Source organism: Ruditapes philippinarum, unplaced genomic scaffold (genome assembly GCF_026571515.1).
Source record: "Ruditapes philippinarum isolate M1 unplaced genomic scaffold, ASM2657151v2 ctg685_1_1_1_1, whole genome shotgun sequence".
In the NCBI taxonomy this organism is placed as follows: domain Eukaryota; kingdom Metazoa; phylum Mollusca; class Bivalvia; order Venerida; family Veneridae; genus Ruditapes; species Ruditapes philippinarum.
Genome location: NW_026857381.1, coordinates 160,409 through 186,802, shown reverse-complemented (window position 1 = coordinate 186,802; position 26,394 = coordinate 160,409). Strand labels below are relative to the sequence as shown.

At 31.6% G+C, this 26,394-nt stretch overlaps 1 protein-coding gene across 1 annotated transcript; it reads right to left on the bottom strand.

Annotated features, from left to right (window-relative positions):
• Positions 1 to 1,060: 1,060 nt before the first annotated feature.
• On the bottom strand, positions 1,061 to 22,811 carry LOC132749549 (arylsulfatase B-like). The gene is made up of 13 exons (XM_060739358.1): positions 22,651 to 22,811; positions 19,090 to 19,201; positions 15,838 to 15,889; positions 15,042 to 15,144; positions 12,629 to 12,693; positions 12,030 to 12,134; positions 11,417 to 11,480; positions 7,695 to 7,792; positions 5,671 to 5,807; positions 3,065 to 3,123; positions 2,659 to 2,770; positions 1,841 to 1,923; positions 1,061 to 1,627 (listed from the first exon to the last, which is right to left on the bottom strand). Exons 1-13 carry the CDS (start codon positions 22,748 to 22,750, stop codon positions 1,452 to 1,454), a joined length of 1,266 nt encoding a protein of 421 aa, XP_060595341.1. The 5' UTR covers positions 22,751 to 22,811; the 3' UTR covers positions 1,061 to 1,451.
• Between the last annotated feature and the right edge of the window lie 3,583 nt (positions 22,812 to 26,394).

The window sequence follows — 26,394 nt, the reverse complement described above, 5'->3', positions numbered from 1 at the left end:
TAAACTTCAAGATCCCTGCACATGCGTATATTGCACTTTAGCGCTCTTCGAAACTTAGCTCCGCCCACTTGCGTTTTATAATATAAAACGTCCAGTTTATATAAAATCTGTTCTATTAAGATTTGAAACCTGAAAATTTGAAAAATCCTCGTCGGTGATTGGCTTAAAAAAATTGGCGAGCACTAAAGTTAATTTTTAATAGACAAGATGACAATTAACATGAACCTGGAGGCGTGCTGTTTAAATGGTTTATATGATTACACATTCATTTCAGGTGATTATAATGCTCTAACCTCAAATCTGACAGATTATACTGTAAACGATTAGTTTTGACTGATTTTTTTTTCAATCCTGACCAGAAGGCAGCCGGTGCGTGGCTTGGATAGTATACATTTACATGATAACGCCCACTTATTTTTTATAAAAAAAATAATTTTACTAATAAAATATTTTTCACTCAAAATGTTTTTAAAATATCTCATTTTTAATAAAACAACAAATGAAAGTTGTTTTTAAAAATTTCCTCCATTTATACTATAATATAGTAAAGGTAGAAAGGTTCGCCAACAGAACTACCATAAGGCCTTATTTTACCTCCAAGATCTTTATTAATTGTCAACCAATTTTTACCAAATAAAGTGCAATCTACGCAGAAATGATTTCTCTTTCGAAACATATACAATTTTAGATCAGTTGGTACGACAAAAGATGGAAATTTCAAGCGAAAATGCACTTTTGTCTAGGTCGGACATCGCTTGACCGAGCCGAAAGAAGGCGATTTTTCAAGCTGAAAAAGCTAAACTTAATCAAAGTCAATAGGCGTATCCCCACAGAAAAAAATGACATTTTGAGACACTTCTGGCATTGATGATGTAATTTGTTTATTGCAAAGTTAGAAATTTCTTAATAATTATGAAATAAGAGAGGTAGATAATCTTCTGTCAGATGGTCATTGCATGGTAGAATTTTATTTGAATATAGGGAACTTACAACAAGAAAGTTCCAGTTCCATTATATTTATTAATAAAAACCAACATTTAAAACAACAAAAGTGGCAGATTTGAAAATAACATTGATACTGAAAGTATTCACACTATTATAAATGACATTTAACCAAAAAAGAATAGATTTAGTCAAATTCAAATGGATAATATTTACTCAAACATGGCTCAGATCTATCTAGGGAATGCCCACCTTAGCGTTATACGTAATAGTTTAAATAAAATTGAAAATATGAAACCAAATTTCAGGCCATGGTACGGCATTGACCTCATAAGGTTTTTTTTTTGGTAATATTAACTGTTATCTCACATTCTTGTTGTAATGGCTTGAGCAAAATAATGTTTATATTGTTGTTGTTGTTGCTGCTGCTGCTTCTTCTCCTGCAGCTGCTGTTGTTGTTGCTGTTGTTGTTGTGGTGGTTGGAAATGGTTTATATAACCTTTTTAGAATCAACACCAACCAGGACTCAAAGTCGTCTTACTTATTTGGTGCAGTGACGTTATTCTTTTCGCATTTGAATAATTTGCGGGGACTTGAGTATCGCGATATAGGCTAATCATGCGTTTCAATTCTTCTACGATGTCAATATTTTTTTCAGCGATGTCTTCCTGTTCAAACGGATCTTCTAGAATTTACAACATTTATAACATCATTATTATTGTTTGAAATTTCGAATACATATAATTCATTGATAATAAGATTTCATTACTTCAAATTTCGTTGCTGAATATATTTCTACTTGCTCTATTCATTTTAATGTTTTGGAAAACAAAAATTGCAAAGAAAAAGAATCAACATTGTATTACAAAAGTTTAAATGACATTGTGTAAATACTTACTTTCTATGTCAAATAACCGCAGTACTTTCCATCGATTATCTAAGTCAGGTTTTTGGCCATACATAAGCTTGAAATTTCTAAACCTGTAACAATAACGATTATTATAATAGCAGTTATGAAAGCTACTAATATTTTCCCCTGCATTTCTTTATATACCTTCCTATTTAACAATTATATTTAGCATTCTTTATTAAAACACTGTTTCATTTAAAGTCTTATATTTATCTATCTGGTAAATAAGTTGATAAATAATGCGGATTTGGTAACAGCTTTATTAGCCTTTTTTAAAAGACTTCTTTCCCTAAAAAAATTAACGTTTTTTATTCATGCTTAATTGTAATAAACGCCTTTAGCTTATTGGACAACTCTTGAGTCCACGTTCTAGAACTTGTACTTGTGGCCAATTTAGCATGCTTATGACCCCTATAGGGATTGAATGTTAGCTCTCGGGTTGCGGTAAACATGTTAAAATTCTTGACCACCACTCCGCTTTATTAGCAGTTAACAGGTATTTTAAGTTGTTTCAATTCGCATAATTATTATGCTTTCTCATGTTATGTATTGAAATTATGAAAATAATTGTATTCAAGTTATGTGATCGTCTTACTTGCACATTTACCTGTCTACAATATCTTGTCACAACACTAAAGTTGTGAGCTTTTGGTTCATTTGCAATGCCATTTTCTTGACGAAAATATATATATATATATATATATATATATATATATATATATATATATATATATATATATATATATATATATATATATATATATATATATATATATATATATATATATATATATACATACACTAACCTATAGGCCCACCTATCTTGAATGTCGTCTATACAGTACACAAAATCTTCCCGGGAAGATCTCCTCCCTTCACTGATGGTCTTCCATTGGTTCACACCATCCAACGAACGATCTATCATTTAAAACGATGTTAATTTTCTTTATATATTTAGAGATCCAGTTAAGTTCAAACATGACTTACCACAATTTAAAGAAATGGTAAACAAAAATAAAGAATATACATTTAGGCATGTTCACAGGTTATTTCTGTTACCACGGCAATCGTACGACAATACTGATAAAACAATTTAATTAAACAATCTACAATTAATGACACAAAATAATTAGTGGCGTAAAGAACATTCCATATGATAGAAATTAAAGGTCATTAAAAGTTTTAAAAAATCTTGATGTAAAGATTTGTTACCTGGTATACCACCAGCAACATGCAAGAGTGTAGGGAACCAGTCAACTGCATGTATCATTCTGAAGAAAGCGCAAATATAACAAACAACGAAAACTATTCTAAAGCAAGAATAACAAGTTTGAATCGAAATGTACAATGCGGTATCATAAAAACATCTTATCCTTGACATGTGCCAAGTAAGCACACTGTTCCATTGTAAATGAAGGTGGAAGATGTATGCAAATAATTTTGATTTTTTTTCTATCATGCAACTGTCCTGTGGTATATAACTAATGGTAAAGCATGATTATAATTTGTTAATTTTTAAAATGTTAATATATATTTATATTTGATTCTTACCTTTGCTAGATGGAAGTTTTTTATCTATGATTATTGGAATTTTAGAATGAACACAATCTTGGTTTAATTTTCTGAATGAAAGATATACCGTGTAAATTTGTAAAGCAGAAATTTGAAAATAACGAAGACATTGTGCAGTAGAAACGCAGTATGTGTGTAAAATGTGGCTTACAAAAGAGCAAAACGGTAAGTTACCTGACTAGCATATATTGTTTTAATTCAAAATGTAATCAGTAAATTAGCGTAAACGGCTGCTTAGACACAATATTTTTACCTCATTAAAAAACTTTTTCTTCAAAAGACAACCGTGAGGATAACAACGTTCGCTACAAGATAATAGATTATGTTTCGTCGATATTTGTTAACATAAAAACGCATGATTTACGTAATTATTTTCATATTACGGGACATTTACCAAATTTTGGTAAGAAATAATATATACCATAATATTGCATAATAATACACACTTTAGGTCCTTCTATGTAAAATTTGAAAAAAAAAATGCGGGTCGTGTTAGAATATTAATCTAAAATAATTTTGATATTAGATGTAGGAGACAAAAGTGTGGAGTCACATTTTCGAGGCAATGCCAATTTTGAGAATAATGCACATTCGGGCAGCACATATAACATCATTTTAAGTTTCTGAATCACATTTTATTTTCTTTCCTTGAGTGTTATATGACACCAGTAGATCGGCAAAGTATACCGAAAATTTCAGACTAAATATTATTATGCGTTTTTGTACTAATTGATAACGTCGAAGCACATGCTTCAGAGCGGTAGCCAATTTGTAATTTTGACGAATGATTTTTGAAAAGTAAAAACATTCTTTGCAAAATGTGTAATGCGGTTAAAAATATTGTTTTGGCAGCTGAGTCATTTTTTTAATAATAGACTACGTATGAATATTGCGGTGCTATTTTCGGCTATAAATATCGTACATATTCGGCGTTATTAAGGCACGATTCCAGTGTTATTTTCACATGTAGGCTTAATGGGATATGCACAGTGATACTGAAATCATGTAATGTGATATTTTCAATACAATCAATTGAAAATAATACAAAAGTTCAATAGGGATTTCAAGCATAAATAAGAGGGTCATTCAATAAGATCTGATAATGGCTTTATTGTAAGGAAACTATTATAAGTAAATGACACGTACCGTATCTACATTCATTCAAAGTAACTATCCGTGTTTCTATCTGTTCGAAATATCGGCAACTCCCGTTGCTAGACTATTGCATGTAATGCGTTGAAGCTACGTGGCCATGGCAACTTTAAGTTTCTGTAAGTCATTAAATCCGACACCCTTGAGCGGCATTTTGAATTTAGGAAAAAGGTCATAGCCACAGGGACTCATGTCCGGCGAATAACTGGGGTTAGGTAACATTTCCTATTCCTCATATTCCTTGAGTTTTTACGTCACCGGATGTGATTTATGCGGAGTTGCATTGTCATGAATTAACAGAACCCCTGACTTCAAGAGCGCTGGTCGTTTTTTCCTGATAGCTGGAGAATTGTTACTTTAATTCGGGTTTATAGCTACGAAGCCATGTCTCATCTATTCTCACAATGCGGATTAAATACTGTTTGCCTACATCTTTATATCTTTTTGAGCAATTTTCTGCAATCACTAACCAGTCCGTCATTTGGTCCCGCGTGAGAAAATGTGGCATCCATCTTGCAGAAACTCGGCGCATTCGCAAATGACGTGTCAGAATTGCATGAATTGACCCAACAGAAATACCAAGACTTTCATCTAACTCTTCATTTGCGTGTTAAGCGCCTATCTTCATTCAATAGGTTTAAATCTTTCTCAACATGGAACCTGTCTGTAACCTCAACTGGCTGTTCGCTACGGGGGTCGTCGGACACTTCAAATGTTCCATCTGCAAATCGCCTAATCCATCTATAAACTGTATTAAATAAACCAGGAGATTCGCTGCAAGCTTCACATAACTGTCCATAGATTTTCTTTCCCTTTTTCCTTTTAAAAACTATATCTTTATATATGCACACTGTCCATCTAGGCTTACCGCGGCCATGACGCTTGAGCGACGTTCAAATGACGTCATAGATATGTGACGTCATATGTCGCACGAGAACGTGTTCTACGTCAATTAGTAGTTCAATAATTTTGTCACTCATACAAATTTTCATAATTTTAAAATGAAAGACAAAAACGTTATTGGGTCATTATCAGAACTAATTGAAGACCCTCGTATAGGGAATACAATTTTAGTATATAGAATCATGTCTTACTCTGTATTTACATAACCCGATCTTTTTAAGAAGGTTGGACTGTAAACGAATGCTACACCCCTCGTTCCACCTTCCCATAACGATCCTTTATGGCCACGAAGTGGTAAATTGTTTCCAGCAGATTGCTTCCCTCCATTCTGATTATTTTTGCAAAAAGCACAAAGGCGACATTTAGAGCAAAAAGTGACATTAGGCTCAGCTTCGATTGAATAAGATAATATAAAAAATGTGGCTATTATAATAGTGATTGACAAAATAATTGACGATGAACTATTTTATGGATAAATTATACAAAAGAAAACACTACATAAGTTATAAGTAGACTGTCCCAGCCAGTCCTTTAAACAAACGAACGTTTACGATACATTCCTAATGATATCTATAGAAATGTCCGCATGTCACGTGGACTATTGATTATTTTTGCACAGTAAAATAAATTTATCACAATTATGGCAAAATGCAAAGATAGTTTGACTCTTACCTCTGCACTACGGTGGGCATAATGTCACTTTAAGTTAAGAATTTAACGAATACAGTGTCGCTTTTTTAATTTATTTTTTGCGATTTACATATCATAATCATTATGACATAAATTTAGATATAAGTAAACAGCTCATTATTTGCAATTGACAAGACCAAGCTGTTCTTTATCAAAACTGAGTAAGCAACTTTCAACTAAAAAAACAACAAAAATATGTATTTCGGTAGTTTTTTCGCGGAAAAGTGCATTAAATCACTATTTTTAAAAACATCGTCCGGAGAGCTATTTATAACTTGCCAGTGACATCGGGAAAGACATCGTCCGCTTGACTTATTTAAATATAGAGATTAGAGATCGGCAAATTTCATTTTCCACATGAATTCTTTTGATTTTAAAACTACTGTAAAAACCCGCTTTACGACCACCCCGATTTTGAGACCACCCCGTTATTCCGTAATACGACCAGTAAATTCAGTCCCGTTTCGTAAATTATGTACATTTGGAAACCCATAAATACGACCGCGGGCACTTTCACACCTTGATATTGATGTGCATTATATATTGCTGAAATCCTTTTGACACGTGATGTAAACAACAGTTGTCCTGGTTTTACGACATTTAACGACATCCAATTTATGACAGAGGTCATGGTTAATTTGTGTCAAACCCGGTACTAACCAATAATTGCCGATAATTTCTTAATTTCACACCTTTAATGTCATAATTGTAGGTTTACAATAACAAAATATAAGTTTTTAGAGGTGTTGTCGCTATCATTACCTCTTTTGTTTCATAATTCTAAACAAACATAACTGGATGCAATTTTTTTTTTGAAGTTGTTGTCGGCGATAAAACCTGTGGAAATAAATAAAGGTTAATTGGTCGTTTTGTTTTGTAGTCAATTGGCGATTTTCATCAGTCTTTAATTGAGTAACTTGTGTCATTCTTTTAACTAGAATATAAAAATAAGTTTGTGTTCAAAGACATTCGTAATACATTTTGTATCTTTAGAGAAGTTTAAAAAATTCATAAAATCTACTTGAGCTGCACTTTGAAATAATGAATAGGAAACGTAAAGAACTTTGTCTTCAAGAAAAAATGCATTGCCTGGTTTTCAGTTTGACCGAACTCATTAAAAAGACCAACCCGCTATTAAGACCAGATTTGCAAAGTCCCTACAGTGGTCTCATAAGCGAGTTTTTACTGTATATGTAACGATTTATCTAAAAATAACATAATTAGTTTAAAAGTAGAAAGGCTATTAAAGGCCGCTTTTTGAATATCATTTTCTTGTTGTTGTTTTTTTTTTTTTTTTTTTTTTATGTAAGCGATTGAATACAGAAAAACTGTTTTTATTCGCGTCAGACATGTTAGAAAGTTTAAAGATTTAATCGGATATAGATATGTAAACAGAATATAGGCAACAGTTCGTTGGTTTGTTTGTTTATTGTGTGTTTTTTTTGTTTTTTTTTTTTTTTTTTGTTGTTGTTTTTTTTTTTTTTTTTTTTTTTTTTTTTTCACGTCATATAGATGTAATACTTACGTCTGTAGTGAAAACAATAACAGCGTTGTCCATTAGGCCCTTTGCTTCAAGAGCAGCAGTAATATCTCCTATCGCTTTATCTAATGCAGATACCATCCCTATAATATTTATATTGAATTTAAAGTAACAACACCGAAATGAAAATCATACGGTACCTTTTAGTTCTTCTTGTATAGAAAAAAAATTCTAATGTAATTTCTGATGACCTTTCATAAAGCCAATCATCGGTGAGTTTCATAATTTTGAAAGCGATGGTTTTCTTATTCTAACCAGGGAAAACCAATACTGGGTATATTTCGAGAAAAGCATGGCGTTGCTCAAATAGCCGACAGGTATACTGGCAAAATAGTCTTGCCCATTAACAATTGACACTATTATTCTCAAGTAAAGTCTTCAAACAAGTTCTTTCTAACGAAATTCTACGATTGGTTTAACTTCTCGGGAAATCCGAGCTATAAGAAGGCGAAACTTATACGGTCGTCATCAGATCTACAGGAAAGACATAAGTAGATCAGGGGTGCGTTTTATAAAGAATCGCAAGCGTAAAATATAAGATTAAAGTTAAGACTGGAATGAAATTGCACTTAGGAGTGTTTCAAGAAACCCAGAGACACCCCTAGGAGTAGTCATAACTTAAGGTATTACCACCCTTACGGGCACTATAAGGAACTGAAAAAATTATATCAAAGCGTCAAAAAAAAAGGCCTTTAAGAAGATTTATAGATATTATACGTTTACATATAATATATGTTTACGAATGCATTAATGTTCTATAACTAATAGATTGCTTTAAAGTAAACACATTTTATAGCAAAGACAGAAGGAAAAAAATATTCTTATACGTATATTTTGTTTGTCTTGTTATTTGACTTTGAATTTCAAAATGAATATTTATAAAGCATTTTGTTTGTAATGTTTTTGAACACGAAAAATCTTTAAATATGACATTTTTCAAATATAAATCATGCCTGCTCCACCTTTAAGGTCTTTCCTAGGAGATATGTTTTCATTGCCTACTTAAGTTTTTACATACCTTCAATTAGAAGAACGTCTTACCAACACAAACAGAACGTGTAAAGCGCATAACAAAATAATTACTACTATTTCATACTTTTATTGGACCATCTTTTGAATTTTCATCAAAAAAATCTTGAAAGATTTTCCAGCATTCTAGAAATTTTTGAAAGTTTTCTATTCCCGTTTGCGGCTATAACTTTCTTTTTTCCAGACATTGAATCACATTGAATGTGGCCAAAGTTATAAAAATAGATAAAATGTCTACAACATTTATGTGGGTATTTTATCTTTATTCATTTAAATTATTTGTTTAAATGTCATTTAATAATGTAATTGATTTAAGGATTTTAATAAGATTTCGAATGTCATAGTTCACGAAGTTAAAAATATGGTCTAAGAAATAGTGTAGTGTCAAAGTCAACTAATCAAAGGATTATTAGCCGAGAGCATTTTTGGCAGCCTTTTAAAGATAAAACATACGGTTTTATATGATATAAATCAATTCAACTTAAAAGACATAATGTTCTAAGTCACATTGAACATTCTGATTTTAACAATTTTTGAAAAAAAAATACGAGGACTGTTCTATCTCCAAATGTTTTTTTAGTTTTTTAAGCAAGGAAATATTAAAATCCACATATCTTTAACGATATTTAGATGTTCTCTCGACATCACGTTTAGTAGTTTTTAAATTTTCAAAATCCGACAATAAATAAAAAAGTTATGCAATACTAAATCTTTACATGCTTTTTTCTCCAAAACAACAAATTGGCACTTAGAACAAAACGTTTTTCAAGCGATGATAGGTCAGATATATACTTTAAAGTACACATGTATGCAAAATTTAAACATACTTAACCGTACGGAAATCGAGTTATTGCTACTTTTATGAACTGAAGCTAAGGTGTATGATGGCCCTTTTTCAGAAATGAGTAACCTTTAAATAATCTGCAATACCATTCTAATGAAAAACGTTTTCCCAATAATTTTTGGTAAGAAACAAAAAGTACTATTCAGCTAACAATCAACATAAACAAAATTATGGTTTCTACTCAAATTTATAAAATATGTATAAAAATGTTACCCTACCTCATCCATTTTCAACACGTTTTTGAACATTTTCCTACTAATGGGGCCTAATTTAAAAAATACTTAAAATTTACCCAAATGTTTTCAAAGTTTCCCTAAATTTTCAAAAAAGTATATTGTTTGATCTTGTAAAATATTAAATACTTTTACAGTCTAGTTTTGATTTAATTACACTTTGAAAATATCAGGTACCATATTTATAACCAGATTTAGCATTATTTAGCCAATAAATAACAATATAAATTAAATAATAAAACATAAACACTTTTTTCCAAAATGATAGAAAGATACATAAAAAATGTTAAAAGAAAAAAAGAAAGAAAAAAAGATGTCCTATCTGAGGTTTGAACACATGACCCTCAGTTTCAATGCAGTTAACTGTAGTTCTAGCCTATTTGAATACTCTTCAAAGCGGAGGTAAGGCATTAGGATAGTAATACCTTAAGTCTTAAGTTTGCCCTGAACTAAAGTCAGATTGGTAGTATCTTTATCTACACATCTTATGACTCTTGTTTGTTTGTTTGGATTTTACGGCACGTCAACACATACATGGCCATATCGTGCCGAATGCTATAATAGGCTTAAAATATTATGTAAAACTTTGTAAATGATAATAACAAAGAGCCAATCAGATCCTTGAATACAAGTTTATCTCTTTCAAATAATCGGTGATGTTTTTTGATGGAATTGTATTAAAGAGTTCTTTGAGTGAGTTTACATCATAAAATCTGCTACGGGTCTGTGAAAAATCATGACATTTCAGAAGAAAATGCTTGACAGTAAAATTTTCATTACAACCTACACAGAAAGGGGCATTGTCATTCGTGAGGAGATAAGAATGGGTAACTTTAGTGTGTCCAATTCGGCATCGAAGAAGAACTGTTTGATCATGGCGGTTTGACAAAGACAGAGATGGTGACACATCAAGAGATGGGTTTATATCATGAAGTTTATTAAAGACGGCATTGTCCCAATTTGCTTTCCATTCAGATGAAACGAGTTTATATATAGCCGTTCTAAAATCACAAGCAGGTAACAATAAGTCAGTTTTTTTGAAAATTTAATGCTTGTTTAGCTAAAGCATCTACTTTTTCATTTCCTCGTATACCTACATGACTTGGAATCCAATATAATTTAACAGATTTTATTTTAAGTATATCATGAAATCGTAAAAGAAGTTTCTTTATCATGATATTGTCAGATTTTTTATTTTTAATGGATATTAAAACAGAAAGCGAGTCAGAAAATATCACAAATTTATCATGGGTATGCTGTTCTATGTATGACAATGCTAAATCTATAGCTTTTCTTATGACTCTAGCACCACAGAGGTACGTTTCTTTCATGAATGTTGAGATATTTATTTAAGCTGTAAAATGAACTGAGATTAATCAATAAATATTTAATTTTATTTATTTTAAGATTAAATTTTAACTATCAGAAAATGATTAAAATCATTTACTTTAAATACATTTTATATGTTTATATGTTTAGTACTAGGTCAAAACTTGTCTTAGTGAGCGTGGACTGTGAAAATACATTTAAAAACTGCCATCTATTAAGATGCAAAATCAAATCAATTTTTTTAATGTAAGGTTCTAGATGTACAACTTTACCACAAAACGTCCTCCTCTTTTTGCTCATATCGCCCTGATACCACTTTTTGTAGCGTTTTGGAACCTGCCAAAACAGATATAAGTATGGTTATCATATAAATTACTAACACCGCATTTGTCCTAATCTACGTTTTACATGGTAGAAAAAAATAAAAGGTCCTATAGATTTGAAGTACATATTATATATCTTCATCATTCTCAAACTTCTGAAACTTCATATGGCAATTGTGCAGGCCTCGTTGCATAATTTAAGAAACGGCGGCATATGTGTAGTCCCCCATAGCCTCCGTTAAGCAAGATAGATAGCTTCATGGCTTTACGTCCAGAATGACTTAAATATTGGGACCCAACGTTATGCCTTGTTGAATATTATTTTCTAACGGGTAAAATAAAATTGTACCACGTGTATTTGACAAAATCACATCTCACACAAACCATTCCTGTGTCATTTGTCAATAAATTTGTCGGCATTTGTCAGCTTTCTAATTACCGTTAAATATATTTTGTTGCTAGGGTAATACACTTCCACATTAAATTGTGCTATTTAGACAGCCTCCCAATTGGTTTGGATTAAGCTAGGGATAAGATTAATAGTTATTAAACTCGTATTTACCTGGAATGGATCATGCACAGATTGGAAAGCAATGTATAAATACAAAGGTTCAGTTTCAGGATTTGATTCATTGATAATATCAATAACACGGCTAGAAAAAAGTTTCTGAAAAAATAGCATCATATATCTTTTATAAAGTACAATAAAGAAAGCGTCATTATATAGTCTGATACACAGTCTCTTAAAATTTGATAATGCAAGAATATTACATTTTCCACAATTGAAAACGTTTAATGCAGTCAATGCTAAACCTACCGGTTTGTCATTTAACCAACAAAACTAAGGATATGCGTAGAATAATTTTTAAATCAGCACATTCAAAATAAAAAATAATGTTGTTTTCAGTTATGAAAAATTAATTTATCTAAGGATTGTCATATTCTGGGCCTGCGTAAAATTGACTCAAATAACTAAGCAGGGTCAAGGGGTCGTGAGGAACCTGTTTTTTTTTTTTCAACAATTATAAAACACCAGGTCATAGGTTTTCACTTTTCCAGTAACGGACTAAGGTGTATTTGATACAAATACATCTCACATAAACCATTCCTTTCTCTCATTTGTAAACATATTTGTAGCAATGATTAGGTTTGCCTACTTACCGTTGAATATGTTTTGTTGTTAGGGTAATACACTTCCTCATTGAATCTGAAATCGTACCATTCTCCTGAAAATAGAATGATTAATATAGTAGCACAATTAACAGCATTGCAGTTTGATAATACAAATCGTATATTTGAGAAGTAATAGTTTATATATATCTAGATATATCAGACCCTGATTTGACATAATATTAATGGGGAAAATATGATAAGTACAGGTCTTACAGTGTTTAAGTCTTGTCAGCTGATTGTTCTATATTTGATCTTAAACTTTGTTAAGAAAATATAAGGTCCTACACTTTACTTAAGCCAGCGTCATCAGGTTAACGATTTGGATACTGGTGTCTGAACGGCCTGAAATTGCTAAATATTAAATGGTCTCTGGCCGGTGACACTCCGGTGTCAACTCAACGGTAAGGCACCGTGCGGGTCTCTGGATATTTGTCGCGGAGTTATTTAATTGCGGCATGAGGCACACCGCTAGCTCACAGAAGATAAACCTCCGATACTCGGATGGACACCTTTTGGTATAGATTGCATGCCTTGAAACGTTTCACACACTGGGTGCCATATTACCCTCCAATTTCCGAGAGGTTACCGAGGGCGACGTGGCAAATTAACCGCCAAGACCACCGTTAGATGCCTTACGTTAAACGTATGGTCTTATGGTGCCCGGATGAACACAGCAAGGAAAGCGTCGGTGGTAAAAACAGGCCTGACAGCAGGTAGAATAGAAAAAATAAGAATCCTTAACGAAAACCCAACACGATAAATTGAAAATGTTGTAGGCTCGGTTTGATTGAGTCTGCTCATGAACGGTACTGTCAAGTGCAAATTACCGTCAACGCCCCTTAGCACCAGTTTAAGCAGAATTCAACATTTAACATAAACTGGTATAATTTGGAATTTTGAAACATCCACAGATGTGTTCCTATTGACCTGTAAAATAGGCGACCCGGGTTCATTTCTATGATGGTGAAGGTCATTTTCGTTAAAGGAGTTATCGGGGTTTTTTACGAAAGTGAAATACGGGTTAACTGCAGGAACAATGCGGTGGTAAATTCTATGTGGGTTATTTCCGTGATCTGGAATGTATACTACCTCCACCACCACCATTCTGAGAATCATCAGCCAGCTGCTTAGTTCAATCGAACAGAACGTGAAACTAGTAATCTCAATATCGTGGGTTTGATTCCAAGGATGACACTAAAATAACTAATAAGTCTCTCGGAAAAGGCTTTAAATAGAATGCTTAAACAATTAAAATTCTAAAGAAGCAGATGAGGCTTCTTATCTTACATTTTCCTCAAGCTTCTAAACTGACGAATACTCTTTTTTTAGAACTCATGAATAAATGCAACCAGTGACGACTTTAAATTAGCTGACACGCTTATTCGCACGCACACACACACACACGCATGCACACACACACCTGACTCACACAAACATGTTTTCTTTACATTTTCAAGTTAATTTGTATTTACAAGCATTTTAAGAAAACTTTGATTTCAAAATGTAATGCGCCGCAAAGAAAGGGGATGAAGTCGGGGGGGGGTATATATGATAAAAACAGATCAACAAGGAAAGGTGCCGTTCACCTTTTCACCTTTGGGAAGACAAGAACTTTACTCAGAAAGCAAGGAAAAGCACGGCAAAAGAGGGGTTGGGGAGAAGAACGGTATAAAGAGGAAGAGGAAGCAGACATGTCATACGAAAACCGTCCGATAATCGACCGGATAGCCGACCGGATATCGCATGGCTTTTGTCCATTTACTTTACATTCAACTTACGATAGTTGCAAACCGGAGGGAAAACGGATGGTAGTTGGACAATTGGTCGTTCTGTAGTCGGCCGGTTAACTTAAGAATTGTTTATAAGAATAGTATCATTGAAAACACATTTTAATTTTGATTTATGTAACATTTTAAAAGCAGCAGTTGCCAAATCATCACTTAACCCAGGAAAGAAAATAGCAGTAATAATATTTCAGCGAAAAACATATTTATATTTTACGTGCATTGATTATTTTATCATAATAATTATTATTATAAATATATTGTGTTTTTTCTAGTTTTATTTATAAATTGATCCATTGAGTATAAATTAAGTTTTTAATGTTCATTACTACCATAGTCGGTGAAAGTTGGCGTGCGATTTATTGTACGTTTCATTTCCTGTCGTGAAAAAGCTCATTTTTTACGAAAAACTATGATTACTATGCTTTCGTGGTATTCCCCTTCCTGGTTGTGAAAGAGATTGATATAGTTATCAATTTGTGTAAAATAAATGAATTACTCTTATATTTGTCAAATCAATCGATGTCTAGATGGAGACACAACGGTCACACATTAAAACAAGAAAATAAAATATCTGAGTTAAAAAAAAAGATAATATTGATGAAAAAAGTCCTTACCAAACTTATGACTGAAGTATCCTTCGGACCCTCCATAGAAACCATAGAAAGAATCAAATCCACGATACGTTGGTGTATACTTCCAGTTACAGTACCCCAAATGCCATTTGAAATATTTCAAATATATTTCAAATAATATGAGTTAACCTATCAATAAAATTAACAAATTAAAAAAAAAAGAAAATGATAAAGGGAACGCTATCATTAGGAAGCTTTATCAGTTACAGTTTTCATAGTGGGATATCAACACATTTTTCAAACAGCATAGTGCTAGACCTATTGGCAAGTACCTCATCGGCTTGTCAAATATTAATTTGCCTGAAGTCACGCCCAGTTGCCTTTAATTTTGAGAAAATAAGATATATATATAAGAAAGCAGACGACTTTTGAGCAGACAAGAATTTCCCTGCATGCAAAGGGTAAATAATGTAATAAACTTAATATGTTAATAATCTGTTAGATAATCAAGTATTGGTTGATACTTACTTTCCTATAATGTGTGTTGAATATCCTTAAGTCTTCAGTTTTTCAGGCAATGTCTCAAATTGTTCAGGAAGAGCTCTAGCTTCGAAGTTTTTGATAACACTGTGCTGTTTAAGAAATTATAGTGATGTATTACTACGCCTTTATACGCTGTATAGCTGTAACTATAGGGAACGCATTATTCGGGTTATTCATTCACCTGTTACTATCTGATAATAGTGAAATATAGCACTGTAAAATCTTTCTTTAAAAATTCATGTTATTAAAACAATTGCTACACTAGATCTTGAATTTTAAGTATTAGAAAAGTTACCTGCAATCCTGTGTGGAATGGGTATAAACCAGTCATGAAACAATTTCTTGATCTGAAAAAAGTTTAAGTTTATAAATATTAATAATTTGCAATCTAATTCAAACTGTCAATACACTTTTGAAACATAGTGAATATCAACATTTCTAAAGAAAAAAGATTTATGGAGCTGCCACAACTATGGCATGTTAAACGTTGCAATATTCAATAAATTTACTTTTTGGTCTATATCCAATATTTATATTGTATTACACCAATTTTATATGCTATACCATAATATTTATTTTATCCTACTAAAAATATTTGTTCATCAAAAAATATTTGTGTGCAATAATTTTCTATATATATGTTCTATATTTGAAAGCATATTTATTGGATACAGTACTGAAAAATATTTATTCGATAAATTGAATCATGGGATAGAACGCTTAGCATAGTAAGCCCCGCCTATAAGGTAAGCACGAATTTCTGATAAAGCGTTATCATCCTGATAGACTATAGTGTAGTGGAAATGATCAGTATCCCTGTGAAAGTCACTTGTAAATAGTGCATATGCTTAATCCTCCCGATAAATATATATGTATGTCTAAAAATGGAAAAGATTTTAAAGTCTTCAGGACATACGAGGGATGATCAAAAATAAACCGGACTGGGGCTGTCAATTGAAGAATTTTCAAACTATCACTTATTGTTATATATCACAATTAATCGGAAAACTATACCATATCTAATTTGATAACGCAAATAGCTTGTACGTAACAGCGAATTAAAAAACCATGGCAACGCACACCCGGCGCACTGCAAAAATTTACGCTGACAATAAGCGCTCTATGAAGAGTATATTTTACAATATGACACAATTAGATTTCAAAATACGCCGAAAAGTGATGAGCCATATTTGACGTTGTCGGAAGAAATTACTTCATTTAAACCACATTTATCTTTGCAATCACAATTCATATGTCACTTGTAAAAGAAAAACTCGCGTTAAAATTATGCCGTCGGAACGTCACGAAATTCATCAATTAGAAATTGTGTCAATAGTAAGTCGAGAAACTGTCTAAAACATAGAAAGTGATAACGGAAAAAGGGAAAAGGTTAAGGTAGCCATAGCACATTTCTTGATTGAAATAAACCATTAAGAAAGGTGAACTGAGAAATTGAAAAAATGAAAATAAGGAAGAGGCAGAATGGAGAAATATTTTACGGACGTTGGTGACGCGTCAATCGCCAAGAGAGACGTTGAAAAGTGGCAGACGATTGACTGCGGATATTATAAACGATGTTCGACAGTAGCTACGGTACTTTGCAATCAACTATAAGTAAGGAATTTAAAATGATAAATATTAATGCTATTATTATCACACTGGCCATAGCTTTTGCAGAAGCGGTTGGTTCATTGCAGTGGCGATGGAGATTTCGCCGCAGAAGCGGTCGATAAAATATGGCCGTTTGCTGCTGTCGGTAAGTATATGACTAAATTTTACTTTATGTTTTAATGTTTTTCTGGAAACACCTAGTAAGACTGGAGCCCACATATGTACGTTTCTAACTTATTACACGCACACGGTGCAATTCATTGCCATTTTTGCTAACACTTATGTACAGTTTGGTGTGGGGACGCCACTTTTGCCTATTGTAGGTTAAAACAGGTGCAATTGTGTGCAAAACAACCCCTTAATGCACCAACAGTACATCATATGTATACATTGTAATATTTGCACCAAAACAACCATAATTTGGATTTTTTTAGAATTGTTGTTGCCTTTTTTATAAAAGAATTTACAAAAAAATGATTACAATGCAGATGGCGGTGGATTTGATTGCAACGCAGTGCGGTGGTCCAGATACCATTTATGTCTATTGTGAGGGTTTGACTTGACATAACGCATTTTTCAATTTAGAACAACCATTTTCTTACGTTGACATCGTTTACGTTAAATTCTAAAGTTATACGTGCGCCGGATCGTTTTACATGCATATTGCATTAACGATTAACGGCCTAACATTTTCATTTGTTAAGGTTTCTTGTTTGTATTTTTCGTTTCATATAGTGGATTTATTCCGATTTATGTTCCGTGTATTTTTATGTCAATGCATCTTACATGATATCCTTACATAGGTTCATATCGTGGTTAAATTATTAGGCACATAAGAAAAACATTTTTATACGATTGCATGTCCTAAAGACTTTAAAATCTATTTTCATTTTTACATATACATATACATTTATAAGGAGGATTAAACATATGCACAGTGTCATTCACAGGTGATAGAATAAATATAATGGTATAGCATATAAAATTAGAGTTATACAATAAAAATATTGGATATAGAACACAAAAATTTAATTTATTGAATTTTGTAACCTTTAACATGTCATACATAACATAAGAATTACATATTGGCATGCTTACTTATCAATAATACTATATGTGAATAAAGCAGGGAGTGTGAATTTAATTGGAAACATTTTCGTCAGTTGGAAAGGATGTCAAAATAAAGTATATGTAGTATAAGAATAAAGAAATAATCAGATAAACAAACTATTGAAACCTAGTAGCATGCAATAATAACTTAATAAACACACAAAAAGACAGTTGTATGTTAAGTAAGTCAAGTGATCGTATCACATAATGCAAATCGTTATTTGGGTTAAAACGATTAGGCGTTTTTGAAGCCTCAATGCACAAGGAGTCTCGCATATCAAATGCTCGCGTGTAACACCTAAGACTTTGACTGCAGGAAAGTTAAATCAAAAGAATAATAGACAAAACCTGACTTGGCTATATTTGTGTTTTCTCTGTTGTCTGATGTTATCGCATTGTTTAAAATGAAAGGAAATTATAATTATTTACTGCATATTTTTCATTATTTTATGATCTAAAAATAACTGAAATCTCATTGGTGAAAACAGTAGTCAACATAACTATTGATAAAATCATATTCACTGAGTGAAATATCAAATTCACTGGGTGGGGTATCATATACACTGACTGAATTAGATGTTCCCAATAAAAATAGATTGTGACCCATATTCAATTGCTCTTTATGTCATCTTTCTGGATTAAAGTATCATTACCATACTATAATATTTAGAAGTTGCATTGGAAACAGACAAATGTTGTGTTTTGTAATTCTTGACAAGAATTAACTTATCACTAGTCAATAGTTGTATAATAAAGCATTTATCGTACATTTAAGTGATTCATTACTGCAAGATGAACACTGTTCAACTAGACTTCTAACACTTACGGCGTACAAACTTGTTGTACATATGATGAATCAAGAATGACACCTTGTCTTGCTAAATTGTCTAAATTCGGTGTGTGCATTTCCGAATTGTGCCATCCAACATCATTCCAACCTAAAGTAAAATATGAAAATACCATGACTTGAATTCATAATGAACATATTTCCTCAGTCATAGCAAATTGTCTTGGCCTAAAACTAAGTTATTTGTATAGTTCATATTGACTTACTTCTATTCAATTTTACTTTGCCAATTTAAAATCATTTTGATACCGAATAAGTATCTGAGAGGTTAATTTATTTACTTTAATAAAATAAAAATATCAAATTATATAAAACGATATATGTTTTTGCATAATAATCTTTGTTTCTTTACATTTTATATATTTGTAAAAATATTTATATCTACAATAAACACAACGGTGAACCAATTTGCACTTTTTCTTTATTAAAACAGCGTTCCTAGACTATTTTTATCCAGAAAAGTAGAAGAAAAGAAGTAAGTAAAAGTAAAAGAAACTTTGAATGAAAACATTTAAGTGGAAAGTGAGCTAAATTACGACAGATTTTTGCACAACTTCACACACTTCAATTTGGCAACAAAGCGGTTCAAAATCTTTGTCAAAAGATCAAACGATAGAAATAGCTGAAATGAAGATGAAGTGCATTATTTTAAATACTTCATACAAAACGACGTCTTTGCAGATACAACATGTATGAACTGGTTTGACTTCCATGTATGTTTTATTACCAAAGTTCTAGTCACGCTAATCTTGTCTAAAACATCTTCTTTATTTTTGTAAACATCCGAAAATATTGTAACAAACGGACTGTTAATGTGTTGGTTTCTGGAAAGCTACATTTGATCAAAAGGCATTAGACTGCTTGTGATGGTATCTTTGTATTTTTCGCCCTAGAAAGGAAAAGAATATCAGCCACCAGTGGATTCTTGCATAATTTTATTTACAAATATAAGTCGATTTATTGTCCCATCATCTATATTTTTCAAAATTCAATAAATGCCAGCGAGGTTTTAAATGTAAGCCTCGAGTCTATTAAAGGTACCCAAAATAAGTTTGAAATGATTGTCATAAAGTGACATGAAAGTGTCAAATTGAAGAGAGCATGATCACCGCTGTTTGAATTCATCTGAGGGTGTTTAAAAAATGAAAATTATACTATTTACAAATATTTGATTCTGCTTACCACTGCCGTCCATGAACAAGCTCTATAAAAAAAGTGCCTTTAAAATTAATTTTGCTGTCTTTAATTATAAATATTTTAGGTTTCTCTTTCTTTTCATATACTCTGCACGTTTTTTCGGTGATTTATACATTTGGCGTATTGTTCCAGTGGTGGCACAGATACATCAGGAATGAACAATTGTACATATTATGCACCAGTCAGATATAATTTCGACAACCCGTCCTTAAAATAATATAGGAGACTTTTCCTTTGGATAATCAATTATCAATTTCCTCAATAAAGATCCTGCTAGGATAGCAAATTTCCTATTAAGTGACCAATCGCACGTTCTCTCTACAACTTTGTCATATAACACGTTAAATCGTCAGGTTATTCCGTTGTTTCAATGAATTTTACAAAAGTGATTTTTTTTTTTCATTTGTATTTTCATTTGAATCTACTCATTACATCCGTCTTACTGTACTCACAAGCTTCAAAACGAATATAGTCCTTTGGTGAATGAAAAATAGTCTGAGGGCATTGTTTTGATAAAAATAACAAGTCTAGTCACTAATAGAACTCGTCGTTTTAATATACTTTTTAGAGGTTTATTATATTTTTGGCACTTAATTAACAAGAATTTGTAACAGAGTTACCAATGTCACGTCCCCCGCCCGGGAAGTTTTACATGCAGCACAAAATTGTTCTATTTCAAAGATTTAGGTATGGATCTGGACTTTCAGTTAATGCTAGATCTGAACATGCCAGTTTCAATAAATTCATTAAATAAATATAATGACATAACATTAACATTTATATTCTTATCTTGTTATCACTATTTCAGAGCCACAAATGTGACAAATACAAAGTCAATTAAAGTTAAAGGGTACATTTCGTGTCCAGTCATCGATCATCAACACATGACATTTTCATACTCGTAATAGATTATTTGACAAGTGGGACCTTAACGTTTGAGGTAGGGGTCTAGGTGTTGCGCATGACTTGTCGTCTTATTATTGTTATTAAGTTATTTTGAAACCCCTTGATTGATGAAAACGTTATATGCCACACACAAAGTAAAACATTGACCAGACCATGATAAGTTTTAGCACTCAAATGTGGCATTGGCATTGAAGTTAGGAGACTGGCTATTGCATACAACACATGGTCCTATTATTAATACAAATTAAATACACCCTATTAAAGACTCTGTCAACATTTGACCTCTGGGACATTGACCTTTGAGGTAGCAACTAGCTGCTACGCATGATAAATTGTCTTATTATCGTGAATATCTGTGCAAAATTTTTCCAATGTCCCTTGATGTATGAAAAAGTGTTGGCCGGGACACAAAATATACCCTGTAACAGACCATGTTAATCTTTGACCTTCAACTGTGACCTTGACCTTTGAGATAGCAACTGGTTGTTGCGCATGACAAATTGTCTTAAAATTGTGAAAATTTGTGTCATGTATTTTCAAAACCCCTTCATGGATAAGACAGTTAATAGTCCAGACACGACATATACCCTCAAATAGACAATGTTGACCTTTAAACACCAAGTGTGACCTTGACCTTCGAGGTAGTGTTCCGGTTGTTGCACATGACACATCGTCGTGTTATAACAAACATTTATGCCAAGTTATCTAAAATTCATTTGGTAAATGATATAGTTATGAACTGGACACGAACGTGTGACGGACAGACAGACAGACAGACAGATTTTTTGTATATCTCCCTTTTCTTTGAAAAGACGAGGGACATAAAGTACTACAATAAACGGCAGCCACGCCATAAATAAATCTTAAATATCACTTTTTGTAATGCGTGTTTCAAATATTGGTAAGCAGTTTAATTAGATATAACATAAGATAATTACATTTAAATTTAGATATTTTACACACATTTCTGTCAGAGCAAAGATTGCATGATACGATATAACCGAACCTATGTCCGTATATTTTTTTACTTAAAAAGACGTTTGGAATACTCAAATATTAAAATCATTGTAAAATGTCATTGTAAATAATCATTAAATAGTTCCACAGGCCCAAAAGCCTAAAACCTTAGAATTTGAATATCATACAAAGATTAACTGATGTATTTGAAACGGAATGATTTTAAAAAAGGGAAATAAAGAAATATACTCAAAACGAAATTGAAAAAAGATAATAAGTGCAATTTTAACTGATATAAGTTATACGCGTTTAAACTTTTTTCATTCATGTCATTTTGTAAAATAAAAATGGTTTTTGTTAGAGAATAAGGTAATCAAGTTGCTATAAACCATCATCACAAAGAAAAACCCAGTCACGTCATTTTTTAAAAAAAAACAACGTCGGTGGAGTTTATAAAGGATAAAAAAAACAGTTACTTACCAAGGTCGTCAGCGACTATGAAAATGATGTGTGGTGGAATTTTTGCCAAACATTCAGTCATTAAGATATTTAAAATCAAACTTGAAATCCATAATTTCATATTGCAAAACTTGAGTTTGATCTGTCTAAAAGTAAATGAATATACACGTAAGCCAACATTTATGCATAACCATGTCAAAATCAAATAACGTCATAAAGTAATATTATATAGAAAAACATATGTTGTTACACTCTTTACCGCATTATCGCGGCCATGTAACATCTTGGTTTTTCAAATTAACGGCAATGTAATTGTAATTTATGAAGTAAGAAAGATATTTCAATGCAGAACTCGTTGATGTGGAATTGCAAATTAGAAAACGGCCACATACTGCTAATATTCCATTCACTATTTACAATACTGTAGTGTCCCACATATGGAATAATTCTGTGTACCTTAGCCGAAGTATTATGTTTTTAATGTAACTCGCGTAATTTAACAGGTCTATTTATAAAACTAATTTATGTCAATATAAGTGTAAAAAGTTATATGTTTTCATCACTTAATCATCTTTATTTAAATACATGTTATTAATTCAAACTAGTATCTTTGCATCATATCATTGGGTAACCAATGTTAGATGCATTTATTTTAATAAGTTTTTGTTAACATTTAATCTGTCAACCATTACTCGCTAGGTATTATGGGTGATGACGTCGTATGAGCAAAACGTTTCCATTATAAACTTTCTGTTAATATTTCGATTTGATTAAACTTCAATTACTTAAATGTTTTCCTTTAGCTCAAACGACATTCACAATAATAGAAATAAGGAATAACATGACGGTAAACATGGACTTAGACGAAAAAAAATGAGTACGAAACAGATTGTTTTGTGCATTTGATTTTGATATTTCAAAAATTTAAACGTAAAGTTAAAGAATAGACTCAATATTATAATCCTTATGATTCTATTTCCATGTTTCGTAAGAAACGATATGCAGATAAGCCAGTTTCAGTTTGGCCGAGTATCTTTTTAAAAATACTTTTTGCTTATTTTTTTTTGTTGTTGTTTATATGTTATTGTATGTTAAAGTTTAATAATAATAAAATAGATTTACATTTGTCAATTTTACATTCACCTTAAGTAGAAAAACGTTTTAGAAGACCTACATCTATACTACATAAGCAATTATACACAAAGTTGATGCTCGCGGCAAATATATCTGTCTCTTTGCTCATGTCTCAAAGTAATTGTGTACCTGTATTTTGCTTTCCCTAATTCCGTTTGTTCACTTAGGATTGTGCTAAAGTACGGTTGTTGATATATATGATTTTTACAGTGTAAAGTTTTTGGATAATGATAGGAATTTAATTTCATCAAAGAAGTACTCCGGTGCAATGTATTGCATAATAACAACAATCAGTTAATTATTAATTTTAATCTTACGATATCAAAAACATTCGGATTTCTGTGGGTTTTTTTATTTGTTGCAATTTATATTAGAAATTGTTCTTCATAAATTGCAAAAAAAATCCATAGTGTCACGATCATGTCACACAGTCATTGGGTGTATATAAATTTCATTGTAGTTATATAACGGTACGGTAATTTTTCTATATTACAGCATAATACGACAACGTTAAAGAAACCTTGAAGACCAGTGTAGGTATTTCTTATTTGTATTAAATACAATATCATATTCATGATTATGAAAAACATATAATTTTATTTTTCAAACATTACTTGAGTATTTGTATATCTATATATTGTAATTGTGATGATTTATTGTAGCTTTGATTTAGTTGAAAGCTTTCTTATATGCACCAGGGTATACGTTACTGAATTGTAAAACATCTTACTAAAGAACTTTGAACACAGATAACATTCCAGTTTATGTTTCATAATAAAATATATTTGTAGAATCAGTATGTTCTAGTTTGATAATATGATCATTCATAATAACATTTTGGCCTAAGATATTAAAGGCACATTGTTCGTAACCAACAGTTCGGTTTTTTCTCTGGAATGCATTCTCGCATAAATCCGCATCTTCTTGAGGGTCTCATGAATGGAATCTTTCTACAGTGATCTACCAAGTTCATGGTTTGTCGAAAACATTTTTTCAAATAAGGTTTTTCAAGAAACCCTCGCTTTTCAATGTTGCTGAAAATGTCTTTATGTTTGTTTAGGCTTTCAAAAGAGTTTGCAATCCCCGGGTTCCGGTTGATATTATTCCATTCCAGATCGTCATTTCTTGTTTGCCATCCGAAATGGTCTGCAAAAGACATTAGAAACAAAGCTAAACTGAAAACTGGTAAAAACGCAGTATTTTCCTCTTTATTACAGATTAAAGAGTAATTATATGCACAAATTTATGTATAGAGCATATCTTGTACCGGATTGTTACATTTTTGGCAGACCAATCTTACTATATGATAAACACACATGTTGTTCAACCTACAGACATGCTATATTCTTCATTAATACTTAGTTGGGCTATTTCCTTGAAGTAAATGTTTGTTACTTTTGCAAGATAAGCAAGTACATTTGCTGTCTCTTTTGTGAAAATGGAAACTTTTTGTTTTGTTAATTGAAATAAAAAGCCTATGCAAGGATAAAACCAAATACTGTTAAGTTTTGTATTTGAATAAATTATCAAGTGTAATTTTTGACATTCTAGAGAATTTACGTGTATGATATAAGACACTCATAGACACTTACAGTGTGGTTTTTAATTTACAAAGATTTATTACTACTGATAACAATGAGACTTGATAACGATCAATGCAATGTTTGTCTAGCCCATTCTATACGTATAATGATGCTTGGGTTTTTCCATATTGTTCAAGACTATATATATTCAAAATAATATTCAATAGTTCTAGACATTTTATTTCATAGTGTTGTAGTTCATCTTAGACAAGCAATGTTAATAGTAAATTATGATTTGACAAAAAGTTAATATTAATAAAAAATCAAATGTGAACTTTGTTTAAGGCGAGACAAGAGTTGTTGAGGTGTTCTTTTTGTTTTTTTCTCCCACCATTTATCTAATAAGCTGTACATTTTTACGTGTTTTTATAGCTTAACATTATAATACATTGTGTAAAATTGTAAAACTTTTAGAAAACACCATTCAAATTTTTCTTTCCTTTCTTGACCTTATGATCTCCTTTTTATATGTATTTTGGCTTAGTGTTTTGTCGTTTTATCATACATAAAATAATGTATTGATACTATTTAAATTTTCATAGTTTTGTTGTTTTTCCCCTTATTATTGCAAGAGTGTTAAGGTATGAACCTCTTACCCTTAATGAGCTTTTTTGACTGAGGTACTAAACAGAGTAACCTTCGGGTCTGAAGGAATAAAAACCATTTAATAAAAAAGGACATAACGCTAGTGTAATAACACTTTGACGTAACGTCATTTGCGCTATATACGAGTATAAACATAACGTTATAGCGCGCTAATGTTAGCGTTACACTTTAGGCGCATCAATGAAAAATGGCTCTTTTTAACAGTTTACAGATCTTTTTCATATATGTGATAAATATAACACTAAATTTGTGTAGATTCAATAATATATTGAATAAAGCAACATTTTTCTCGCCAGAGCCTCGCATAATATGATTTTATTCAACTCGTTCAATGAATTTAGTATTAAACCTACACTCATTTAATATCCTGTATTTCTTAACATTTTATTAGCATATAAAAATGGCGAAAATATATTTGTATATTGTTTCTTCAAAAGTGATA